This window comes from Nannospalax galili, unplaced genomic scaffold, assembly GCF_000622305.1.
Source record: "Nannospalax galili isolate Female #2095 unplaced genomic scaffold, S.galili_v1.0 scaffold769, whole genome shotgun sequence".
Classification (NCBI taxonomy): domain Eukaryota; kingdom Metazoa; phylum Chordata; class Mammalia; order Rodentia; family Spalacidae; genus Nannospalax; species Nannospalax galili.
The window spans coordinates 518,156-539,257 of NW_008360306.1; the positions used below are offsets into that span (position 1 = coordinate 518,156).

General features: G+C 42.4%; 1 protein-coding gene across 1 annotated transcript in view; it reads right to left on the reverse strand.

The window, feature by feature from the left end:
• Ccdc60 (coiled-coil domain containing 60) overlaps positions 1-21,102 on the reverse strand; it is a 144,910-nt gene that overhangs the window by 111,804 nt on the left and 12,004 nt on the right. Inside the window, exon 2 of the mRNA XM_008824427.2 lies at positions 19,521-19,600. Coding sequence (XP_008822649.1) covers positions 19,521-19,600 — 80 coding nt within the window. The remainder of the gene's footprint in view (positions 1-19,520; positions 19,601-21,102) is intronic.

Sequence of the window (21,102 nt, forward strand, 5' to 3'; positions counted from 1 at the left end):
TACCAATACACACAATTCAAAAATAATTTTAAAAAATCAGTTCAAGTATATTTTTAAGAAAGAAATTGGTATGTAAATTAGGCTCCATTTTCACAAAGGAATATTATATAGCAATTAATGTGGCTATTCTAGTTGCATGGATATTGTGTTAAAATCATTGTCTTTTTAGATATAGTGTTATTGTATATGCCATTTTAAAAAGAATTATCTTTTCATATAATTGTTAACCTATTTATAGATAAAACAATGCTTCAAAATAATGAGGGAAAGGATGACATGCGAATATGGCAAACTGGTCAGGAGTGGATAGCCATTGATTTGAGTAATGAGTTCACAGGAGTTCAATTGGTTATATTATTCCATTTGCCTTTGCAGATATTTAATTTTTTTCTACTAAACTGTCTAAAAATAGAATCAAATATGTACATTTGCTTAAAATGTTGAAAACATTCATAATCATTTATAAATAAAAAATTACCAATTATGAGTTCAGAATGCTTCCTTTTTATAAAAAAATACACATATACTTGGGTGTGTATAGGAAGTTATGGAATATTATATTCTTAGGTGCAGTAGTTTAGTATCCTAGACAGTACTATTTATATATTTCAAAAGGTCTTTAAAACATTGGGAAGCTGGCAGTATCTACTAATGCTGAGTATATACCAAACTGATGAGACAACAGCTCCCTTCTACACATCATCCCAATAGAAATGCTGAGTGTACTCAGCAAAACAATGTCTAAGAATCTTCACAGCAGCTCCACCCCTAATAGTCTCAAAGTGGGAAGAACCCAAATGTCCATCAGTACTAGAGCAGATAAGGGATGCTGCATTTATACAATGAACACCCCATAGAAACAATGAATGGTGGGTGAGTAGGGAACATGGGTGAGTCTCAGAGTCACAATACTTACTGAAAGAAGCCAGACCCATATTCAGAGCACCAATGAGCAAAATTCCATTTGTATGAGATCTAAGTGTTAGGAGTTGGGGGTAGTGATTGCCCTTGGGGCATTAGTGACTGGAGGGAGGGTTTATTTGAGGAGGCACCTATAATGTACGTGGATGTGAGTTACATAAGTGTGCTCAATTCACAGATGTTTACTGAGCTGTATACTGTATTATGTTATTTTTCAGTGAAAATTCAAGATAATCACAGAGCTTGTGCTAGTCAGCTCTCCTTCACTAAATCCAAATACTTGAGGTAATCAACTTAAATAGGGTAAAATTTATGTTGGCTCATGGTTTCAGAGGTTCCTGACTAGGGTCACTTGGCCCTGCTTTGAGCTTATGGTGGCAGAATTACATATCAAAGAGGTAGAGGAGGCCTGTTCACCCCATGGTGGTCAAGCAGCAAAGAAAGGAAGGGAATTGTTCAGAGTCTCAATGTCCCTGTGAAGGGTATACTCATAGTGACCTAATATAGTCTAGATCCTGTTTCCTTAAGTTTCTGCTATGTCTCAGTAGGACCAGAGACTGGGAACTACATCTGTAACACTTGGACCATTGTGGACATTCAAGTTGAAGGCTGTAGCAGAGCTCATTTCAAATAGTGTCCACAAAATTGGTAGGATTGGGGACAGTGGATTTCTGAGAAGTTAAGGGGAAGAGTGGGGAGGGGGGTGAATACGATTGAAATACACTGTGTGCATGTGTGAAATTCTCAAAGAAGGGGGTTGGAGAGAGAGCTCAATGGTTAAGAACACTGGCTGCTTTTGTACAGGACCCAGGTTTGGTTCCCAGCATCCATGTGACAACTAACAACCATCCATAACTCCAGTTCCGGGGGATCTGATGCCCTCCTCTGGCCTTCACAGGTATTGCATACATGGGTGCACTTAGAAAAAATGTTGGCAAAACACTCTTACACATAAAATTAAAAAATTAAAAGTAGCCGGGTGTGGTGGTGCACGCCTTTAATCCCACCACTTGGGAGGCAGAGGCAGGTGGATCTCTGTGAGTTCAAGGCCAGCCTGGTCTACATAGTGAGTTCTAGGACAGCTGGGGCTACAGGGAGACCCTATCTCAAAAAGACCAAAAGAAAAAAAAAAAGAAAAGTAAATTAAAAAGATTTAAAAAGAATTTGTCAAAGAATTTATAAAACATTATATTAAAATAACAAATATGGAAACCAGTTCCTAATAGTTGTGCTTGTATGATTCCAATGAAGACTCTCTTGGCACTTTTTCTCCTGTTTGTTCCAGCTGTGCCCTAACATGGACCTCAAAGACTTAGAACTCAGATTGATTGCAACATTGTGGATCTGGTGTTGAGCTCTGCCTGTGGCCCCATGACTGACACGAGGGAGAAATACGTGATCATGATAGCATTGTACAATAATTACATTCACTCAGGGAACACGGGTGATGCAATGCACACAGCTGTCATCTATCAAGCACTTAGAATGTGTCAGTCATTGTTCCAAGGGCTCACTTAATCCTTACGATGGCCCTGGGAGAGGGAGAGAGTCTTTTCCCAATCCCCAATGTGGGAATCAGAGAAATTAAGTAGGCTGTAAGTGGTGAAGCTGGCTTTTGAACCCAAGCAATCTGACTCAAGACCCACATGGAGTCATGGGATAGGCCAGGCCTATGCTTTCTATATTGAGCTGTGCTCCTTGGTGACTGATGCAGCCCGCCTTCCTGCTCTTTTCGGGGTTTTATCTTGTCATCTGTCTTGCTCTGTCCCTCAGCCTAACTCCTCAAAAAGGCTGAAAGAATTTTGAAGCTTTCATTCATTTGTTCCACAAATATTGAGCACCAAGTATTTTCTGGACACTGTTCAAGATGCTGACAAGCAAAAGAGGTATGGCCCTCGTGTATGCAGAGCCTTTGGCCTAGTGTAGGAGATGGAAATTACTCAAATTTAACTAACAACACTACAAAGCTATGCATCTTAAGGAAGCAGTGGATGGTGGACCAAAGGCCTTGGGGTACACACCGGTCCAAGGTATGCTACTGATGGTGCTCTGTAATCCTGGACAAGGCAATTTCTCTCTCTGGTCTTGGTCTCCTCATCTGAGACCAAAAGTCTTTAAACGCAAATGTCAGTTCTTAAAGAGGCCATCACTGATGGCTGTGTCATCGTTGTGCATGGAGGTCAGTTTCCACTGTCAAGTAGCTTCAGTTGGTTTTTGTTCCTCAAGATTTAATTTCTTGGCACAAATTCCAGTGGATTGTGAGACTGTGCCACCCAGATTACCCCTTCTAGATGGAAGCCTTCATTGCTGGCTGCTATTGACTACTGACAGTTCATAGCTGAAATTTGTGGCCCAGGAACTTCCTTCAAAAACAAAAGCAGCCTCAATAAAGTACAAACTGCCTCCTTAAGATACACAAGTTTTTATCTTATAATTGGTTCCTGCAAGGGCACAAGAGGCTGGTCTGACAGTCATGAGTCATCACAGCTCTGGGGACCTGTGATTGCTTCTGGGCTCAACTCCTTCTGCTCAGTCCTGTTTCCCATACTCCCCCACATACATTGCTTCTGAGAGCATTACCCAATGAGCACCCCGCCTGCATGCCTCCATATCAGAGCTTATGTCCCAAGGAAACTGGACTACAGTAGGTGGTACAGGAACAACCAGTCTCAGAACCACACTCTACGAAGGGGATTTTGGAGCTGGACTAGCCACCATCTAAGTGACAATACGTAACAGACCTAGGATTGTGCTGAGCTCATTGGCACTGGCTCATGAGAGCCATCGGTACATATGTCTTTCCAGCGCCATGTTCAATGTCAGTGTTTTGTGGTTTAGAATTAGCCATTGTGGGAATATTTACACCAGAGAAATTGGCACAGACTATACATCAAGCTTGTTTATCTCATAGTAAGTTCCAAGCAGCACCCTATGATCTTCCCTCTAATGGTAGGCGGAATACTGACAGCCCCAGAGATGCAGTAACTGTGCAATTGCCAGACATTTTCACCAGTGGTAAAATGGACTGGGATATGTGTGGGAGTAAGGCTATTGGCAAGTACAATATTTGAGGCTCGTACTTTGCAGAGACCCAACTTCAGGACAGACAGTACATATTGAGCTACTAATCACTGTCAGCAAGTGTCTCCAGGAAAAGAAATCAATCTGAATCTTGGAAGCTCTGTTTTCTAGGTGGGGTGAGCTTATCATACAAAGCAAGTGGATGTCAAAAGGGAAGTGGTGGTTGGAATTGATGGTGTATTGAACTGTCCAAATCTCCCTCTCATTCAGAAGCATCAAATCTTCCACCTATGGAGACTGTTGCCTGTTGAAGGCTCACAGCTGAGTTTCTCCCCAGGAATTGCATGGATACACAGGCGTGGCCCACTTGGAACATCTCCGAGGGGGCATTCCTAGCTTGGTAGCTTTGTTAGAGACCAGAAAAGGCTTCTACATGGACACATCCCAGTTCAACTTCTCTGCCTGCACCACGTCCCCTGTCTCTCATAGGCATTCATCCTGAGAGTACACCCCAATAACACACCTGCACATAGACATCTATCTGAGACTCTTCCTGAGAACCCAAGCTACAACACATGGAAGATGTCAAAGGGTTTTATGTCCAGATTTTAATACAGCACTTATGTGTCACTAGAAGTCATTCAAGGTACATAGTCCACCACATTGCTAGAAATGGAAGAGTGTGGTTTAGCCATTAGGTTATGTTAGGTACAGCAGAGGCTCCTCTACCACAGAACTTCATTGAGTTTTAAGACACTATTGTGTACCAATATGATGGCACCCACTTGTAATCTCATCTACTTGATAGGCTGAGGCAAGAGGATGGCAAGTTCAAGGCCAGCCTGGCTGACTTAGGGAAAACCTTTCTGAAAATAATAAAAAGGGCTGTGGATATAGTTCAATGGTAAAGCATTTACCTAGTATATGTGAAGGCCTAGGTTCAATTCCCCAGTACCACAAACCAACCAACCAACCAACCAACCAACCAACCAATCAACCAACCAACTAGTATTGCGAATCTCTGAGATTGGGATGTATTTTGTTGCATTTTTTCAAACATATATAACTACAGAAACCTTTTTGTTCATAGTACATTTTGTAGGATGTATGTTCTGCTCAAGTACATGGGGAAACTTTGGGAAAGATTACCGATTCTCTTATTTTATCTATTACTATCATCTATCATCTATCATCTATCATGTATCTATCATCTATCAATCAATCATCTATCATCTATCTATCATCTATCATCTATCATCTATCATGTATCTATCATCTATCAATCAATCATCTATCATCTATCTATCATCTATCATCTATCATCTATCATGTATCTATCATCTATCAATCAATCATCTATCATCTATCTATCATCTATCATCTATCATCTATCATGTATCTATCATCTATCAATCAATCATCTATCATCTATCTATCATCTATCATCTATCATCTATCATGTATCTATCATCTATCAATCAATCATCTATCATCTATCTATCATCTATCATCTATCATCTATCATGTATCTATCATCTATCAATCAATCATCTATCATCTATCTATCATCTATCATCTATCATCTATCATGTATCTATCATCTATCAATCAATCATCTATCATCTATCTATCATCTATCATCTATCATCTATCATGTATCTATCATCTATCAATCAATCATCTATCATCTATCTATCATCTATCATCTATCATCTATCATGTATCTATCATCTATCAATCAATCATCTATCATCTATCTATCATCTATCATCTATCATCTATCATGTATCTATCATCTATCAATCAATCATCTATCATCTATCTATCATCTATCATCTATCATCTATCATGTATCTATCATCTATCAATCAATCATCTATCATCTATCTATCATCTATCATCTATCATCTATCATGTATCTATCATCTATCAATCAATCATCTATCATCTATCTATCATCTATCATCTATCATCTATCATGTATCTATCATCTATCAATCAATCATCTATCATCTATCTATCATCTATCATCTATCATCTATCATGTATCTATCATCTATCAATCAATCATCTATCATCTATCTATCATCTATCATCTATCATCTATCATGTATCTATCATCTATCAATCAATCATCTATCATCTATCTATCATCTATCATCTATCATCTATCATGTATCTATCATCTATCAATCAATCATCTATCATCTATCTATCTACCTACCTATCATCTATCTATCTATCTATCTATCTATCTATCTATCTATCTATCATCTATCTATCATCTCTGTGTATGTACATTCCACTGTGTGTGTAGAGATCGTAAGACAACTTGTAGAAGTGGGTTCTCTCCTTCCACCATGTGGGTCTCAGGGACCAAATCCAGGTTACATGGTTGGTGGAAAGTGCCTTTACCTGCTGAGCCATCTTGCCAATCTATGACCTGTTTTCCTTTTTTGTATATTCTTACTGAATTTTTGTATATTTCATACAAAAAGCTTAATCTTTATGCCTCCTCCCCCAACTACACTCTCCCATAAGCTCACCCACTGAATTGCATGCATTCTGTCATTTATGTTAAGGCTTATGAAGTCAAGTTAGTATACCCATTCATCCCTCGGTGCAAGTTCATCCACTGATGTCTAGTCAGCCTATCTAGAGTCACTCCCTTAAAGATCAGCTCTTCCTCACCCAGCAGTAACCAGCCACCAATAGTCCTTTGGTTAAGATTGGGGACTGCTGCCCATTTCCCCAATTCTATGCTGGCTTTTTGTCTGCTTAAGATTGCATGGGTCTTGTGCCTGTAAGACTCTGTTCCCATATGGTCATGCACCTCCTCCCCTGGCTCTTATACTCTTTCTGCCCCCTCTTCTGCAGTGGTCCCCGAGCCCTGGGTGGGTGGAGTTTAATATAGGAGTCCTGTCCAAGGGTTCACATTCTGCAGACTCTTATTCTCTACACTTTGGGCATTTGTGACCTTTTGTGTTTGTCGTCCTCTGTTGTGTGAGGGAGCTTCATTGATGAAAGTTGAGGGATGTATTAATATTCTCACTACCCCTTGTTCCATTATGTTCCAGAAGCCTTGGGTGTAGTGGTTCCATTGTAGATGGGTCACTTGGGGTGATGAGTGGTGACTGGCATGCTTGTCTGTAACTATAAGGATCCATACTTAGCATGTAGTAAGAAATTGTATTTGTCTAGGGATGTGACAGCCTTAGATTTTCTCCTAGATCTATGACCTCTCCAGCCATGTGTATTTGACTGTGTTTACAGTACCACACATGAGTTTCCTCCCATTGAGTGGGCTTTAAGTCCAATTAGGTAGCTGTAAATTTTCCCCAAGATGAAAGTGCCACTACTTCCCCAATGTAGGTTGCTGTGCCACTCATTGTTGTGGTTTTTAGGCCTTGAAGCTGGGGTTGGACCATTGATTGACCTTCTCCCTCAGCAGCTTGCACGGTGTCCTCTAAAACTACAAGAGCTAGTTTTCAGGGAGGAGGCTTCCAGGTCAGTTCTAGCTCCATGGATCCAAGTCCTGTGTCCAAAGTATGTCCTGTCTTCAGCAATAGGGCCTTACCTTCAAGTTCTGGGAGGCAATCAAGGGCTGTGACAATAGTCTGTATAATTTTTGGAGTCTCTTGGGTTACCCTGGCCAGTAACTTGAAGAGAGGTTTCTCGTGTCTGTCACTGTTTCTTGGTATATAGTCTTCAGCTATACACATGGACACATAGAATGATATTGTATGTGCAATTTTTTTAGTAGGTTTTTGAGGTACTACATTTCCTTCTGGGTTTTCACACCAGGTAAACATTATTTATCTCTTCTCTCTCTCTCTCTCTCTCTCTCTCTCTCTCTCTCTCTCTCTCTAAAACTTGACTTCTGGACTCTAACCCTCCCTCCTCCCTCCCCAGTTAAAGTATCCCCATTTTTCCCATTTCACCCTTGATAATATGTGTCTCCTATGGTCCTCCCTCTCTTGAGATTCTTCTTCCCCCTTTTCTCCCATGGTTCCTTATATTACCCTCCTTCTTCCCTTCCCATTTAAATACCCCAATTTAACCCATTTCCCCCTTGGTAACACCTGTCTCCCAATATTCCTTTCTCAGTCTCCTTCTTTCCCTTTACCTTCCTGATTTCTTTAGATTTTCCTGACTCCTGTAGTAATATCAGGATACCTACCCACATATAAAGATTTGGTGCTAAGATCCACAAATGAGGGAGAGCATACTTCATCTGTTTTGGGGGAGTCTTTGTTACTTCACTTATAACACTTTCTAGTTCCATGCATTTATCTGTAAATTTCATGATTTAGCCATGATCTGTTTTCATACACTGCTGAAATGAAGTATGTCCCCTTAAGTTATGAGCTCCCTTCTGGTGTATTTGGAACAGAGGTAAACAGTATTGCAATTCTGTCAAAAGTGATGGAAGAGTTCTAATTGCCATTGTTTGTCATATCAGTACTTTATCTCCTGACATTTCTTTGCTGATTGTAGCTGATCTGGAACGTCCCACTGGTAAAACGGGAGTGGAAATGAACTGATATCTTACCTGGATATGTTCTTCTTCCTTCAATATTGGACAATAGTTCTTTCTCCATCACACACACACAGGTTTAATCAGTGGGATAAATGGGATAACTTTATCTATCTAAGGATTCATTTCCCTAAAACTTTTGTAGATAGTGCAGGGACTAATTTATTCTTTTTTTGTCTAAGAGAGATATTTGTACTCTACATAGTGAGGATCTTCCCTCCATCTTTGATGATGAGAGAGTGCCTGGGCCAGGACTAAAGCCTAGGAATGGGCAATAATGGGCTGAGGTATTGCAGCTAATCAGAGAGGAGTGGGACCACAGGCTCAGACTGCTTGGTTTGGCTCTGTTCTCAGAGCACAGTATGGACTAAGGGAAGGAACTAAAGCAAAGGAGATCTTTATGCACACTGCCTCATTTTGTCCTCTTCCACACAGAGGTCCCTGAAGAGGCACTGCTTCCTGTAAACATCCGCCATGGTGTCCATTCCCAAAAAACTAAACTCTGGCCAGGAGACTCTCAGTTTCGGCCAGGAGACTCTCAGTTTCTGCCAGGAAACTCTCAAGAGCTCTTTCACTGCCCTCCCGAGAGTCTTTATTGGAAGCTCAGCATTTGAAGTTCACACAGAATTTACATATGAGGATGAGTGCTTAAGCAGTGCAGAACATAGGAATTTTCCCATTATGATAGTAAGAAAACAGTACAACGTGCCCAGTAACAGACTGTGGGCTGTGCAGACTGGCCCAGTAACAGACCTTCTTTGATGTATGCAAAAGTGGGAGGGGAATGACAACATGTTTCCCAGCATTCCAGGAAAATAGCTGTCTAATCTGTTTGCTCCCAGCATCCGGGGAGCAGATTCTCCTGTCCTCAAGCCTCTGCAGCAACAAAGCCTGAAGAAGCCCGTTAACTCTCACTGAGTAGAGTAGTGCTGTTGTCCTTAAGGGACAAGGGGCGTGGCTTCAGCTTCCATCCCAACTGGAGAAATACAAGGCTATGAGAAGTGGAATGGCTAGTCCACATTCCCCCAGCTGATCAGAGACAGGACTGGGTCTCTTGGTCGCTAAAGCTTATGTTCTTTGTTGATGTCTATGGATGTTTTCACATAGTCTCACAAAAATCAGCATATAACAACAAAAGGTTTCCCTTTATTGATCTGTTCCTATAATCTTCTGCATCCGTTGGCACAGGTTCCAATAAGAACATGAAATGGATCTTATTATCCTTCTGTTCTGTTCCTGTGATAAACAAGGTCTAGAGAACTGGGTTGATTTACTTAATGCCACCCAGCTAATAACTGGCCAAGTTAGGATTTGAACCCACAGCTGACTCCAAAGCCAGCAAACTTTCAAGTGCACTATAAGAATCCTCCAAGCCTGACTATAAAACGACCACATTATTTATTATTTGGGAAAGACTTTCACAAAACAAAGTTTTGTGAAAAATTTATGCAACAAAAGGCTTAAAGGTTCAAGATATTTTGGTGCTTTAATTTGAAAACATGGTCCTTTGGTCAAGTTCCTTTTAAAATGTGAAATAATCCTAGCCTCAAGGAAAGGAATCAGGGAGATATTTACCCTCAGTGGAGAGTGTCATGCGAAAAGCAGAGGCGAAAACCTGCCCTAGAACTATGATTAACTTGAGCCATCAGACACAGGAAGACACAAGAAACAGAGAAGAAATGGGTAGGGCGTCTGGGTCACCACCAAGATGATAAAAATGCAATTAGCTTGAGCCAACTTCCTTCAGTCTATAGCTGTCTACCCCTTAGGTGTGTGGCTGTGTTTACCAATTCTGAGCTAAAGGCATGGGCCAAATATTTGTCCTTGTGGAGCATACAAAGGACTCATTAATGACAACTTGCTGGCTGCAGGGCATGGAGGGTGATGTGACATGGATCTTTTTTGGGTGTAATTCAGAAACTTTAACTGTGCTTGCATCCAAGCATTGGCTAGCATATAAATCTTGGATCTTAAACAATTCTGGATCTTTGAGACAAGACCTGGAGTCTGGAAAGAATCAAGATTGGACTTTGGGACCACAGGCTATGGATGTTCAAGTCCCAGGGCATTAAATGATGGGATCAGAAGCTAGAGAGAGCACTGAATAAATTTCTGAGTTCGACAATAATTTTCCAGCTATTTAAATTCACTGATTAAATTCCAGTTTCATTCATAAAAGGACTCAGGTGATGTCAGTTCCCCCTGCTGATTCCCTGAGTTCCCAACTTGAGTTAATATGATGTCATTATAGATACTAGAGTTTCTTCTTGTACCTTCTAATTTAGAGATGATAAATTAAAATATAGGTCACGTATCTGAATCGTGGTAGTAACTGCCTGAAGTGGTTGGCTGAGAAGATCTTGAAAACAATTCTGCACTCAAAGGAAAAAAGGCGCTGTGATCCATTGGTGACATCCAGATGGGCACAGGATAGGTGTACATGTGTCACATATCTGTATTCCTTAATTTAATCATTCAATTAATTATTATTAATTAATAATAATAGTTAATTACTGAATTCAATGATGAATTTTATCTCTTTTATTAGAAAATAGTTGAGAGTGGGACTGAGGAGGAGGCTCATTGGGAAAGAGCACTTGGTGAGCAAGTATGAAGACCTCAGTGTGAATCCCCAGCACTCATATGAAAAGATGGGTGTGGTCATATGTGTGCCTATAACCTGGTGATGTGGAGGGAGGAGACAGGAGGATCCCTGGGGCTTGCTGACTCTTAGCTTGACTCTAGATTCATTGAGAGACCCTGTCTTAAGGGACTAAGGCAGTGAGTTATAGAGCTGGTCACCTGACCTCCTCTTCTGGCTTTCTTGTCTGTGTACCTGCTCATAAACATACACATACAGAATACACATTTATCACACAGACACACAGATACACACACAGACACACAGACATATACACTGTGAGGACCTCACTCTGCCTACAAGCTCAGACACAAACAACATTTCCAAGTTAATGTCAATAATGTTATTGATATAAATAAATACTGACTCATTAAATTGCCCAAGAAATGGGGTGGGGTGATAAAGGTGCTACATTTCCTCTTGATTTCTCTGTACTTTGTGAGCTAGGAAATTATTTCATTCAGGCTCCTGGGTTGATGACCTAATGTCCCAAGAAGGATTAATTCTAAGAGTACATGTGCAGGAGACCAGAGTTAGGACAGATCTCATGGAAATCCAAGACCAGAACATTTACAGAGAGAAGATCTAGAAAGACTCTCCAGAAGATGGGTTCAGGGACTACAGTAAAAGGAGTGTGAGTCCCTTGGTTGAACGTTGCCATTATTCAAGGACTTTCTTCTCTGTGTTTCTTTGTTCTCCTTTAATTCCTCCAGTTCACTTCTTACCCATCTTTCTTCTGTGTCTAGCATCTGCTCACCATGGTAACTGCTCTCTAAACTTCAGCTTCTACACTGCTCACCATGGTAGCTCTGGCCTCCTTGCAGCCTTGAATTTTCTTCTCCCACCGCTGCCTGCTTGACTTTTGACATGCTTTCAGCTGTGCATTCCCAAGAATGCAGATTACTTTGAACTCTTGTTCCTTCCTGTCTCCAAAGTCATCTCAGAATTAGTTGTGTGACTATATTGACTGAAAAGTGGTCCCCATCGCCACCCTTCTGCAATGTGACTTTATAGCTCTTACCAAACTGTAAGGTAGAATCCCCCCAAGCCCTTTAATCTGGGCTGGCCTTGTGACTTGTTTTGACCACAAATAAATGGCAGAAGGGATGATTTTCCAGCTCCCAACTTGAAGTTCAAAGGGTCCCTATCACCACAAGACCAAGCCCTAGTTAACCTTGAGAATGAGAAAACATATTGTTCTGACCAAGGCCGTCCTTGACCTGCTTGTATCTAGATGACCTCCAAACATGCAAGAGCCCATTGGAGATCAACCTCTGGTGAGGTAGTACATCCTAGCAGGAGTGTGTGAGCAAAACCATGCACCTTATGAACTAGAAAGCAAAGAGCCAGGAATAGGAAGTATCTAGGGTCCCCAAATCCCCTTTGAGGACATGCTTCCAATGAAGTATCTCCTGCTAGTGTCTACCTCCCCAGGTTTTCACCACTCCTTAAAAGCATCACTCTAGCCATTAACATATGGGCCTTTTGCAAACTCTCATCCAACACACAGCAGAGAAGTACATCAGTACAAAGAATACCTTCTTTCTTTGTCAAAAATCCATCCTAGCTTTTCTAATTACTTTGCATCTGCTGTCTACCAAATGCAAAGTTCTCCTCAACACTTGCAGAATTTGTACCTTACTGGGTCTGCTGTGGGGGAGAGAGAGAGGCTGACAACTCATTGTTGTTTACGGGTGCCTATGCTTGCCTAATCCTTGCCGTGGATATATCATGGCTTCAGGTGGAATATTCTTTTTTTAATTAAAAAAATTCTATTATTTTTATTTTATGTGTATGCATGTATTGCCTGCATGTAGGTAAGTGTACCCGTGTTGTGCAATGCCTGCAGAGGTCAGAAGAGGCTGTTGGATCCCCGGGACTGGAATTACAGATAGTTATTAGCTGCCATGTGGGTGCTGGGGTTCAAACCTGGGTCTTCTGCAAGAACAACCAGTGTTCTTAACTGCTGAGCCGTCTCTCCAGCCCCTAAATTTGAATATTCTTATAGCTAAGTTATTTGCTTTCCTGATGACATTTACACCAAGTGCTGGTGTCTTTAGAGGAGACTATGCCATCAGTTTCAAGGTGGATCAAGAACTGGGTCTTGCGGAGGCCCCAGTTGTCAATGTCTGCTAGCAGAGCCCCAGCAACTCAGTGCACCACATGCTGCTTAGCCTTAGAGAACATCTGGTGGAACAGGCGAGGAGAAAGCAGTTAGAACTTTATTCTTTTTAGCATCATGTTAAATTGGCCATGAAACCAGAAATGGTGCAATTGAATTATAAGAAAACTGGAGTATTAAATAAAAATCCAGGAGACAAGGTGCTTGGTGCAAGGTGGGCTAGACTAATAGGAAACGATACGGACTGAATGAAAGAATGTAAATAGAAGAGACAACATCTCTGTTAATAATTCACCTCATTTTGGGGCTGAAGAGATGGCTCAGTGGTTAAGAGCACTGACTGCTCTTGCAGCAGACCCGGGTTCGATTCCCAGCACCCACATGGTGGCTACGAACTGCCCTTAACTCCAATTCCAGGGGAATTCGAAACCCTCTTCTGACCTCTGTGGCATTGCACATGGGTGCACTCACTTACATGCAGGCAATACACTCATACACATAAAATTTAAAAAAAATAAATAAAATATTTAAAAAATTCATCTCATTTTAATCCTGGGTTTGAATTCCTGGTGTGTGTATGTGTGTGTGTGTGTGTGTGTGTGTGTGTATGAACTCTTGGTGAGACAACTTTCCCTGGACAGGTCAGTTCCTCTGAAAGAGGTCTTCTGATTCCTTTACTGTCTGTGGAATCCAGCAGTGTGGCCAAGGGAAACATTCAATGTTATTTCATGGCTTCTTGAGGTGGCTTTTCTATCTTCCCTTGTGTTAGTCTCTCTTTTGCCCTCATCAGTTGACAAGGTTGACCCTGTTTGTCCCATAAGGATGTTAAATTCTACCCTGCTCCAGATCTGTGCTGTGTCAGGCAGAGTGATAGACTCCTCCAGTCAACTGAAGAGGCAGGAAAGCCACTGCATGCCCTCTCCATCAAGCCTCCTCAGTGGTGGCAGTCCCAACCTTTGCCTTTCTTAAGGCATATTCAGGTTGAGTGTTTTAACAGCCAGTTCTCCTGGGATGGGACAAGAAGCAGAGAAATAAGCTCTGATTGCCGTGTTTACTGATTTCCATCCCATAAATATTCCTGCTGTGGCTAGTTTTGAGCCCCCAAAATGGTGTCAGTAAACCCAGAGCTGGGAGGGAATTGGCTTACACACTCCTTATATTGGTTAGTTTTCGATTGCTGTGATCAAACATCTGAACAAATGTTGGGGACCCCTGCTGTTTAGGGTAGCAGTCTCCCCATGTCCAGATAGCTACAAGCTGGCTCGCTGCGAATGGGGGACTCCCCTTCTCAGCGGGGCGCCTTCTGCTCTCCTCCCTGACTTACTTTTGAAATGCCCGTCACAAGATACATGCCCTCTGGCACAGGAGCTACCAGGTTTTAATCAGGCGTTGTCTGATAGCCTGATAGAAGCCCACCGCCCTATGTAAAATAAGCATCCTAGGAGCACCTATCAGCTAAGGCTTTTGCTACTGCCTCCACACTATAAATTCTCTCGTTTCCCCCTAATAAATCAGAGCTGTATCACTGAACTTGTCTGAAGCTGTATCACTGAATCCTGTGTTCTACCGGAGCTGGATCACCGAGACTTGGAGCCGAGCTAAGTCACTGAATAAAGGGGCGGTACCACTGACTGAGCTGAGTTCTGTGTCTTACTGCCTACGATCCAGCCTGGGGCGGGGGGGCTATCCTTCCGTCATCGACTCACGGAAATCCAGCTTCAGCCGTCCGGCACCTCTCCTCATGACCCGGCAGCTGACGGGTCCCGAACTTAGAGAGAGAGTGCATGGGTGAAATTGGGGCAGAACTCGACCGGGCCAGCCCCGGTAGCAGAGACCCACAGAGACGCGGAGAAGCAGGGACCCGCCAGCAACATGGAGCAGACAAGCCGAGGGACCCATGGCTTCCCAGGTGCGCACAGGAGACCCTCGCCACGCTAGCAGCTGGCGCCCCGAGACCCCCGCACACCCATAAACAAAGAACAATTTAGGGGAGGAAGGCTTTTTCACAGTTTCACAGGGTGTTAGTCCATCATGGCAGAGAAGGTACAGCTGATGGCACCTAAGGCTGGCTGGGTAGTCAGGAGGCAGATTAAAAACAGGAATTGGGCCAAGCTATAAGATTCAAAGCCCACCTCCAATGACATACTTCTTGCAGCAAAGCTCTACCTTCTTAAAGTTTCCATAACCTTCCTAAACAGCACCACAAACGGGGACCAAGTGTTCAATTGCATGAACCTGAGGAGGATATTTCATATTCAACCCGCAATACTCCTATAATATTTTGGTCACACAGAAACTGTTAATCATCAATAAATTTGAGAGGGTAAATAAGAGAAAATGTATAAAGGCATCAAGAAGGGATAAATGGGACTGGATCATCTAGACAAGGACCTGAGTTCAAATCCCCAGAAGCTACGTAAAAAGCCAGGCGTGGTTGCATATGTGCATATAACCCCAGCACTGTTGGGGGGCAGGTACAGGATTGCTAAAGGTTGCTGGCTATCGACTTAGTCCAAGTTCAGTGAGAGATTCTGTTTCAAAAGAATAAGGTGGAAAGTGATAGAGCAGGACATCAGTGTCCTCCTCTGGCCTCCATGTACGTACATGGGCATGCATAATTACACACACATGTGCATGCAGACCACACACACACACACACACACACACGCAAAGAAGGGTGTGTTCTCCAGTATCTTTCTTTGTGTTTTAATTTTTTTCTAATTATAAATTTAAATAATAGCTATGTTTAGTAGGTGACTTGCAAATTTCCTGAAAATTTAGTGACATATTCAGGGTGCAAGCCAGCTTATCCTTGCTGGTCACCCTCCTGAGGCTGGGTCACTCTGCTTTAGGCAAGCATCTAGGGCTTACATAGATCCAGGCATCCACGGGCCTCTTTATCTTTATCAGCTGCTTATTGACAATAAGCAGATTATTGTGCAAATTCTTACTTCTCAGCCTTTGGACATTTGGATATGTCTTTCCCACTGGGACTCTGGGTTTGAGTCCATTTACCTCAGCTGGACATGGTTACAATGGTGTCTTTTCTGACCATGAATGTCTGTGAAGATTAATTGATTCCATATTTTGGACTTCACTTTGGATCCAACTTCCCTGTGGAGCCTGGAATATCTCACAGGCAGCACCGTGGAGGACCCTGATGGCAGGCTCCTCCTCAGCCATGGAACAACCGTCTTTCTTGGCTTCCTGCTATGGCTACTGCCAGACAAGTCTTGGTTTCTCAATCTTACCTCTCACTGGTCTCTGGAGCTCCATGGCTCCAAAGCCTCAAAGCCCTTGTAACTTGGCTTCAAACACAACAGAGGCCAATGTCTCAGTCCTGGATTCAGACAGTCAAGTTCAAATGCCATCCCTGAACTCAGCTCAATGTGGGACTCTCAGGTTGAGCCCTGTTGGCCCTCTTGAGATGAGGATATTGCTTGCAGGATTATTACAATTGCTGTATTATTAAACTGCTGGAGTTGCCTTCACAGCATGCCACAGGCTGCATGGCTTCAACATAGAAGCTTATTTTTTCATACTTGTGGAGGCTGAAGTCCAAGATCAAGGTATCCACAGGATTGATTTATCCCGAAGCCTCCCTTCCTGGCTTGCAGACAGCCATGTGTTTGCTGCATTTTCTCATGGCCTTTTCTCTGTGCATGCATTCCTGAAGTCTCCCCCTCTTCTTATAGGGGCACAAGTCAGACTGGGTAAGGACACTCTTCTGATCTAATTTAACTTCATTACCTTGTTAGTGGCCCTTGTTCCAATAGAGTCACACTGGGGGTTAAGGCTCAATATAGGAACTTTCTTTAGGGTAAGGAGGATGGGATGTACAGTTCGGACATAAGGATTATTGGATACTTGAAATATGGTTGGTGTACATATATATGTGTGCCAAGTATGAAACATGCCCTGGAAGTTTAATCATTCACTATTTTTCTTCATTTCACCCCTTTATATCATGTAGAGGAAACAAAACATAAAGCCTCTTATTAAACTCTGTGTGTGTGTGCGTGTGTGTGTGTGTGTGTGTGTGTGTGTGTGTTCAGGCAGACCAGAACACAACTCTGCTGTTTTTTTCCCAGGTGTATCAACCTTCTTTTTTTCTTTCTTTCTTTTTTCTTTTTGAGATAGGGCCTCTTGCTGCATAGGTTAGGCTGGCTGATGGGATCCTCTCATCTCTACCTCCCCAGCCCGGGGATTACAAGCACAGGCCACCACACCTGACATTTAAAAAATAAATATGGTTTTGGGGGATTGAATTTGGTTTCTCATGCTTGAAAGGCATGCATTTTAACAGATGTCTTAGTTTCTTTTCCTATTGTGATAAAATACCCCAACACAAGCAGTTTAAGAGAGAAAAGTTTATTTGACTCACAGTTCTAGGCTACAGTCCATCACGGCAGCGTGATCCAGGTCTACGTCACAGTTCATCATTGTGGTGTGATCATGGTCTAGGTTACAGTTCATCATTGTGGTGTGATCAAGGTCTAGTCCCATCATAATTAGTCCAATTAAGAAAAACCCATGCAGGTGTTCCCACAGGCAACCTTATCTTGTTTATTCTTATATTGTCTATTCTTCATTGAAACTCTCTTCTCAGGTGATTCTACACTGTGCCAAGCACAAAACTAACAATCAAAACTAACCATCATACCAACTGACCTGTCTCCCCAACTCTGAATCTATCTATCTATCTATCTATCTATCTATCTATCTATCTATCTATCTATCTATCTATCTATCTATCTACAATCTGAGTGTTTTAGGTTAAATAAAATATGTTATTGAGTATCTTAAAGCTGTAATGAAATGCTTCTTCTAAAAAAAATTTAAAAATGTTATTGGAGTTGTTTTCCTCTGTTTATCTTTTTTAGTGTGGATATTTAAATCTGAAAGATTACATCATGGTTTATATCTACCTGTTCCAAGGCCCTAAGAGTAGACAGAGCTACATCTCCTACAGCTAGGGGATGTTGCCTTTGGGGTCCTCTCTTCAGCCCTTCCTTAGCCCCATTTCCCTTGTTTCCTTTTCTCTGTACTTCTCATGCCTCTTTGGGCTCAGCCATCAGTTCTGAGCTGGTAGGTGGGACAGGGAACCTTCTAGCTGATGAAGGGTGAAGGAAAGAGGCATCTTGCTGTGCCCCTCCCTGTGGTCTGGCTTGGAGATGAAGTGTTTAAGACATATTGATCTTCTGAGCTGCCCACATTACCTCTCCCAGCACATCTCATATGTGTTTTATGCAAAATCAAGCAGACCAAAAGGTCTCCAGTTCTTACTCTACTTTGAGTTGCTAAGTTCAAAGCTCTATTAAAGTTCCCTCCAACTTCCAGGAAGGAGTTAAGGGGTAAGGAAAAAAGATTTCCTCTAGGGGCTGGGAGATAGCTCAATGGTTAAAGTACCTGCTATGCAGGTGAAAGGCCTCAAGAAACTCACATAAATACCGGTTGGGAGTGGTGCCTACCTGTAATTCCGGCCTTTGAAGATGGAGACAGGGGATCCCCAGTGCAAACTGGGTAGTGATACAAGCCATATCATTGAGCTCTGGGTTTGCCTAAGAGACTCTGCCTCGAAGAATAATGTGGAAGAGTGATCTAAGATGATTTCAAACATCAACCTTGAGCCTCCACATGCACTTATGCACACATGCATGGGTACCCTCCCCTCCACATGTATGCTCATACACGTGCAAACCCCACCCCCATGCAACACATACACATAGAAAAAAGAAAAAAAACTCATCTCGCTGTATAGAGATGGCTAAAATGCAGTCCTGAGCCTCAGTTACTCCTGCCATCAGGGAGTGAAGGAGCGGGGAGCCAGGGGAGAGGAATACTCAAGGCGATGGGGGAGGCAGCTGTTTGCATCAGTTCTGACAACCTCATTTTATCTTCTGGGAAACAGAGGCCTGGGGAGGTAGAATAAGCACCCCAGGGTCAGTCTATCTGGCTCTCTTGTCATCATGTGGGCCTTCAGTAAAAAGGGGAGGGTTCCATGTGGGAATGGTCTTGAGTTGGATTCTGGCCCATGAAGGGTAGGGGGAGCTCTAAGCAGGAGACAGGCTGGAGTAAGGCCGTGGAGGCGGCTAGAGTACAGAGACTCCCTGAGAAGTCAGAGCTTTTCCCTGCTCCTTATAGGGTCATCCACGAGTAAGTCTTCCTTAGGATGTCTAGAGTTGAGGACACCTGGACTCAAGAAAGACCTATCCCCTGCCCCCAACCTGCTGGTCACTGGCAGGAGGGCCACCCTTTACTGAGTGGGGTGCACTTACCAACTCCGTCTAAGGTCCTTTTTGAGGTTCATGATCTCTTTGTCCAGATACCTGATGCTCTTCACTGGCTTGTCTATGGCCTGATGGGAAGATAGGAAATGAGAGAAACAGGAGCATTAATACCATTGTTCCAAATGGATCAGGTGATAGAGGTCTGAGGTGTCTGTGCTAGCTTTCCTTTACTCCAACAGGTACTTGAGATAATCAACTTACAAAGAGTAAAGCTTTATTTTGGCTCGTGGTTTTGGCCCTGTTGCTCTGGGCCTGTGGTAGGGCAGCATATAATGGGGGCAATGTGTGGTAGAGCAAAAACACTTCATGACTGGGAGGAAAGGACCAAGGTCCCACAAGCCACTTCAAAGGCACACCTCCAGCAGAGGTTCCATCTCCCAGTACACTACACTGAGGACCAAACTTTGGGAGACACTGAGCACCTAGCACTTCGGAGGCATTCAGCATCTAAACTGTAGCAATGTCTGTCCAGGTTGGAAGGCGGGTGCAGAGCCCACCTCTACATCAGTAGAGACCAAGTGGCACAGTGGGCATATCAAGGGCTCTGGAGGAAGGTGGACCTGAGTTCTCATCTTCCTCTGCAAGATGATCAGTTGTGTGAACTTGGGCAAGCTATTTCAACTCTCTGGGCCTCAGATTCTTCAGGAGAATGGGAATAATTTCTACCCTGTTGTAAGGATTAACAACTGTCAAATTCTTGACTTGTAGCAAGCATTTAACTGTAAATAGGAGTGACTGGTCAGCATTTTTTAAAAAAGCAAATAAATAAACATTAAAAAGTAATTATTGGGGCTGGCAAGATGGCTCAGTGGGTAAAGGCACTTGCCACTAAGCCTGAACTTGAGGCCTGGCACCCACATGGTGGAAAGAGAGAACTGACTCTTGCATATTATCCTCCGATTTCCACAGGTGTGTCATGGAAGTGTATACCCCCTCCCACACACAAACAGGTAAATAAATATAATTTAAAAGTTGAGTAAAAGAAAGGGACATTGAAAATTATTGTTTGTGTTATCGACACTGATTTTAAGAACCGTATCTGGTCACTGTAAAGGTGCCAGTGACCTTTTCCCCCCTTTATAGTCCCATAGCAGGATTTTAGAAGTGGATTATTCAGACAATTCTTTATGGATTTTTATTTCTCCTTCCTTATTCATCTGTCCTAAATAGACATTGGTAAATCTCACAATCAAAACTTTACAAATCAGAGAATGATGCCAGGTCAATATAAAAAAGATAATTTAATTAACTATAATATAAAAGCCACCTCCTTAGGACCCAGTTTGGGGAAATATTCACCAGAGTATTATCTGGATTCTCATGCTTTGAAATTAATTCCAACAACATAGGTTTTTTTTTAGGTAAAAAGAAATAATGAGAAATGATGGGAAAAAGTACTCTCAGGTAAAGCTGGAAAGAGAACAGACTGTGATGGCCTTTGGGAAAAATAATTCATCCTTGCTTACCAAGTGCATTAGAAGTGGTCATACCCCTAGATCTAACACCTGCAAGTAAGCATCCTGCAGGGGAATATGCCTGATTGGACACCAAGATTCCTCAGTATGATCAC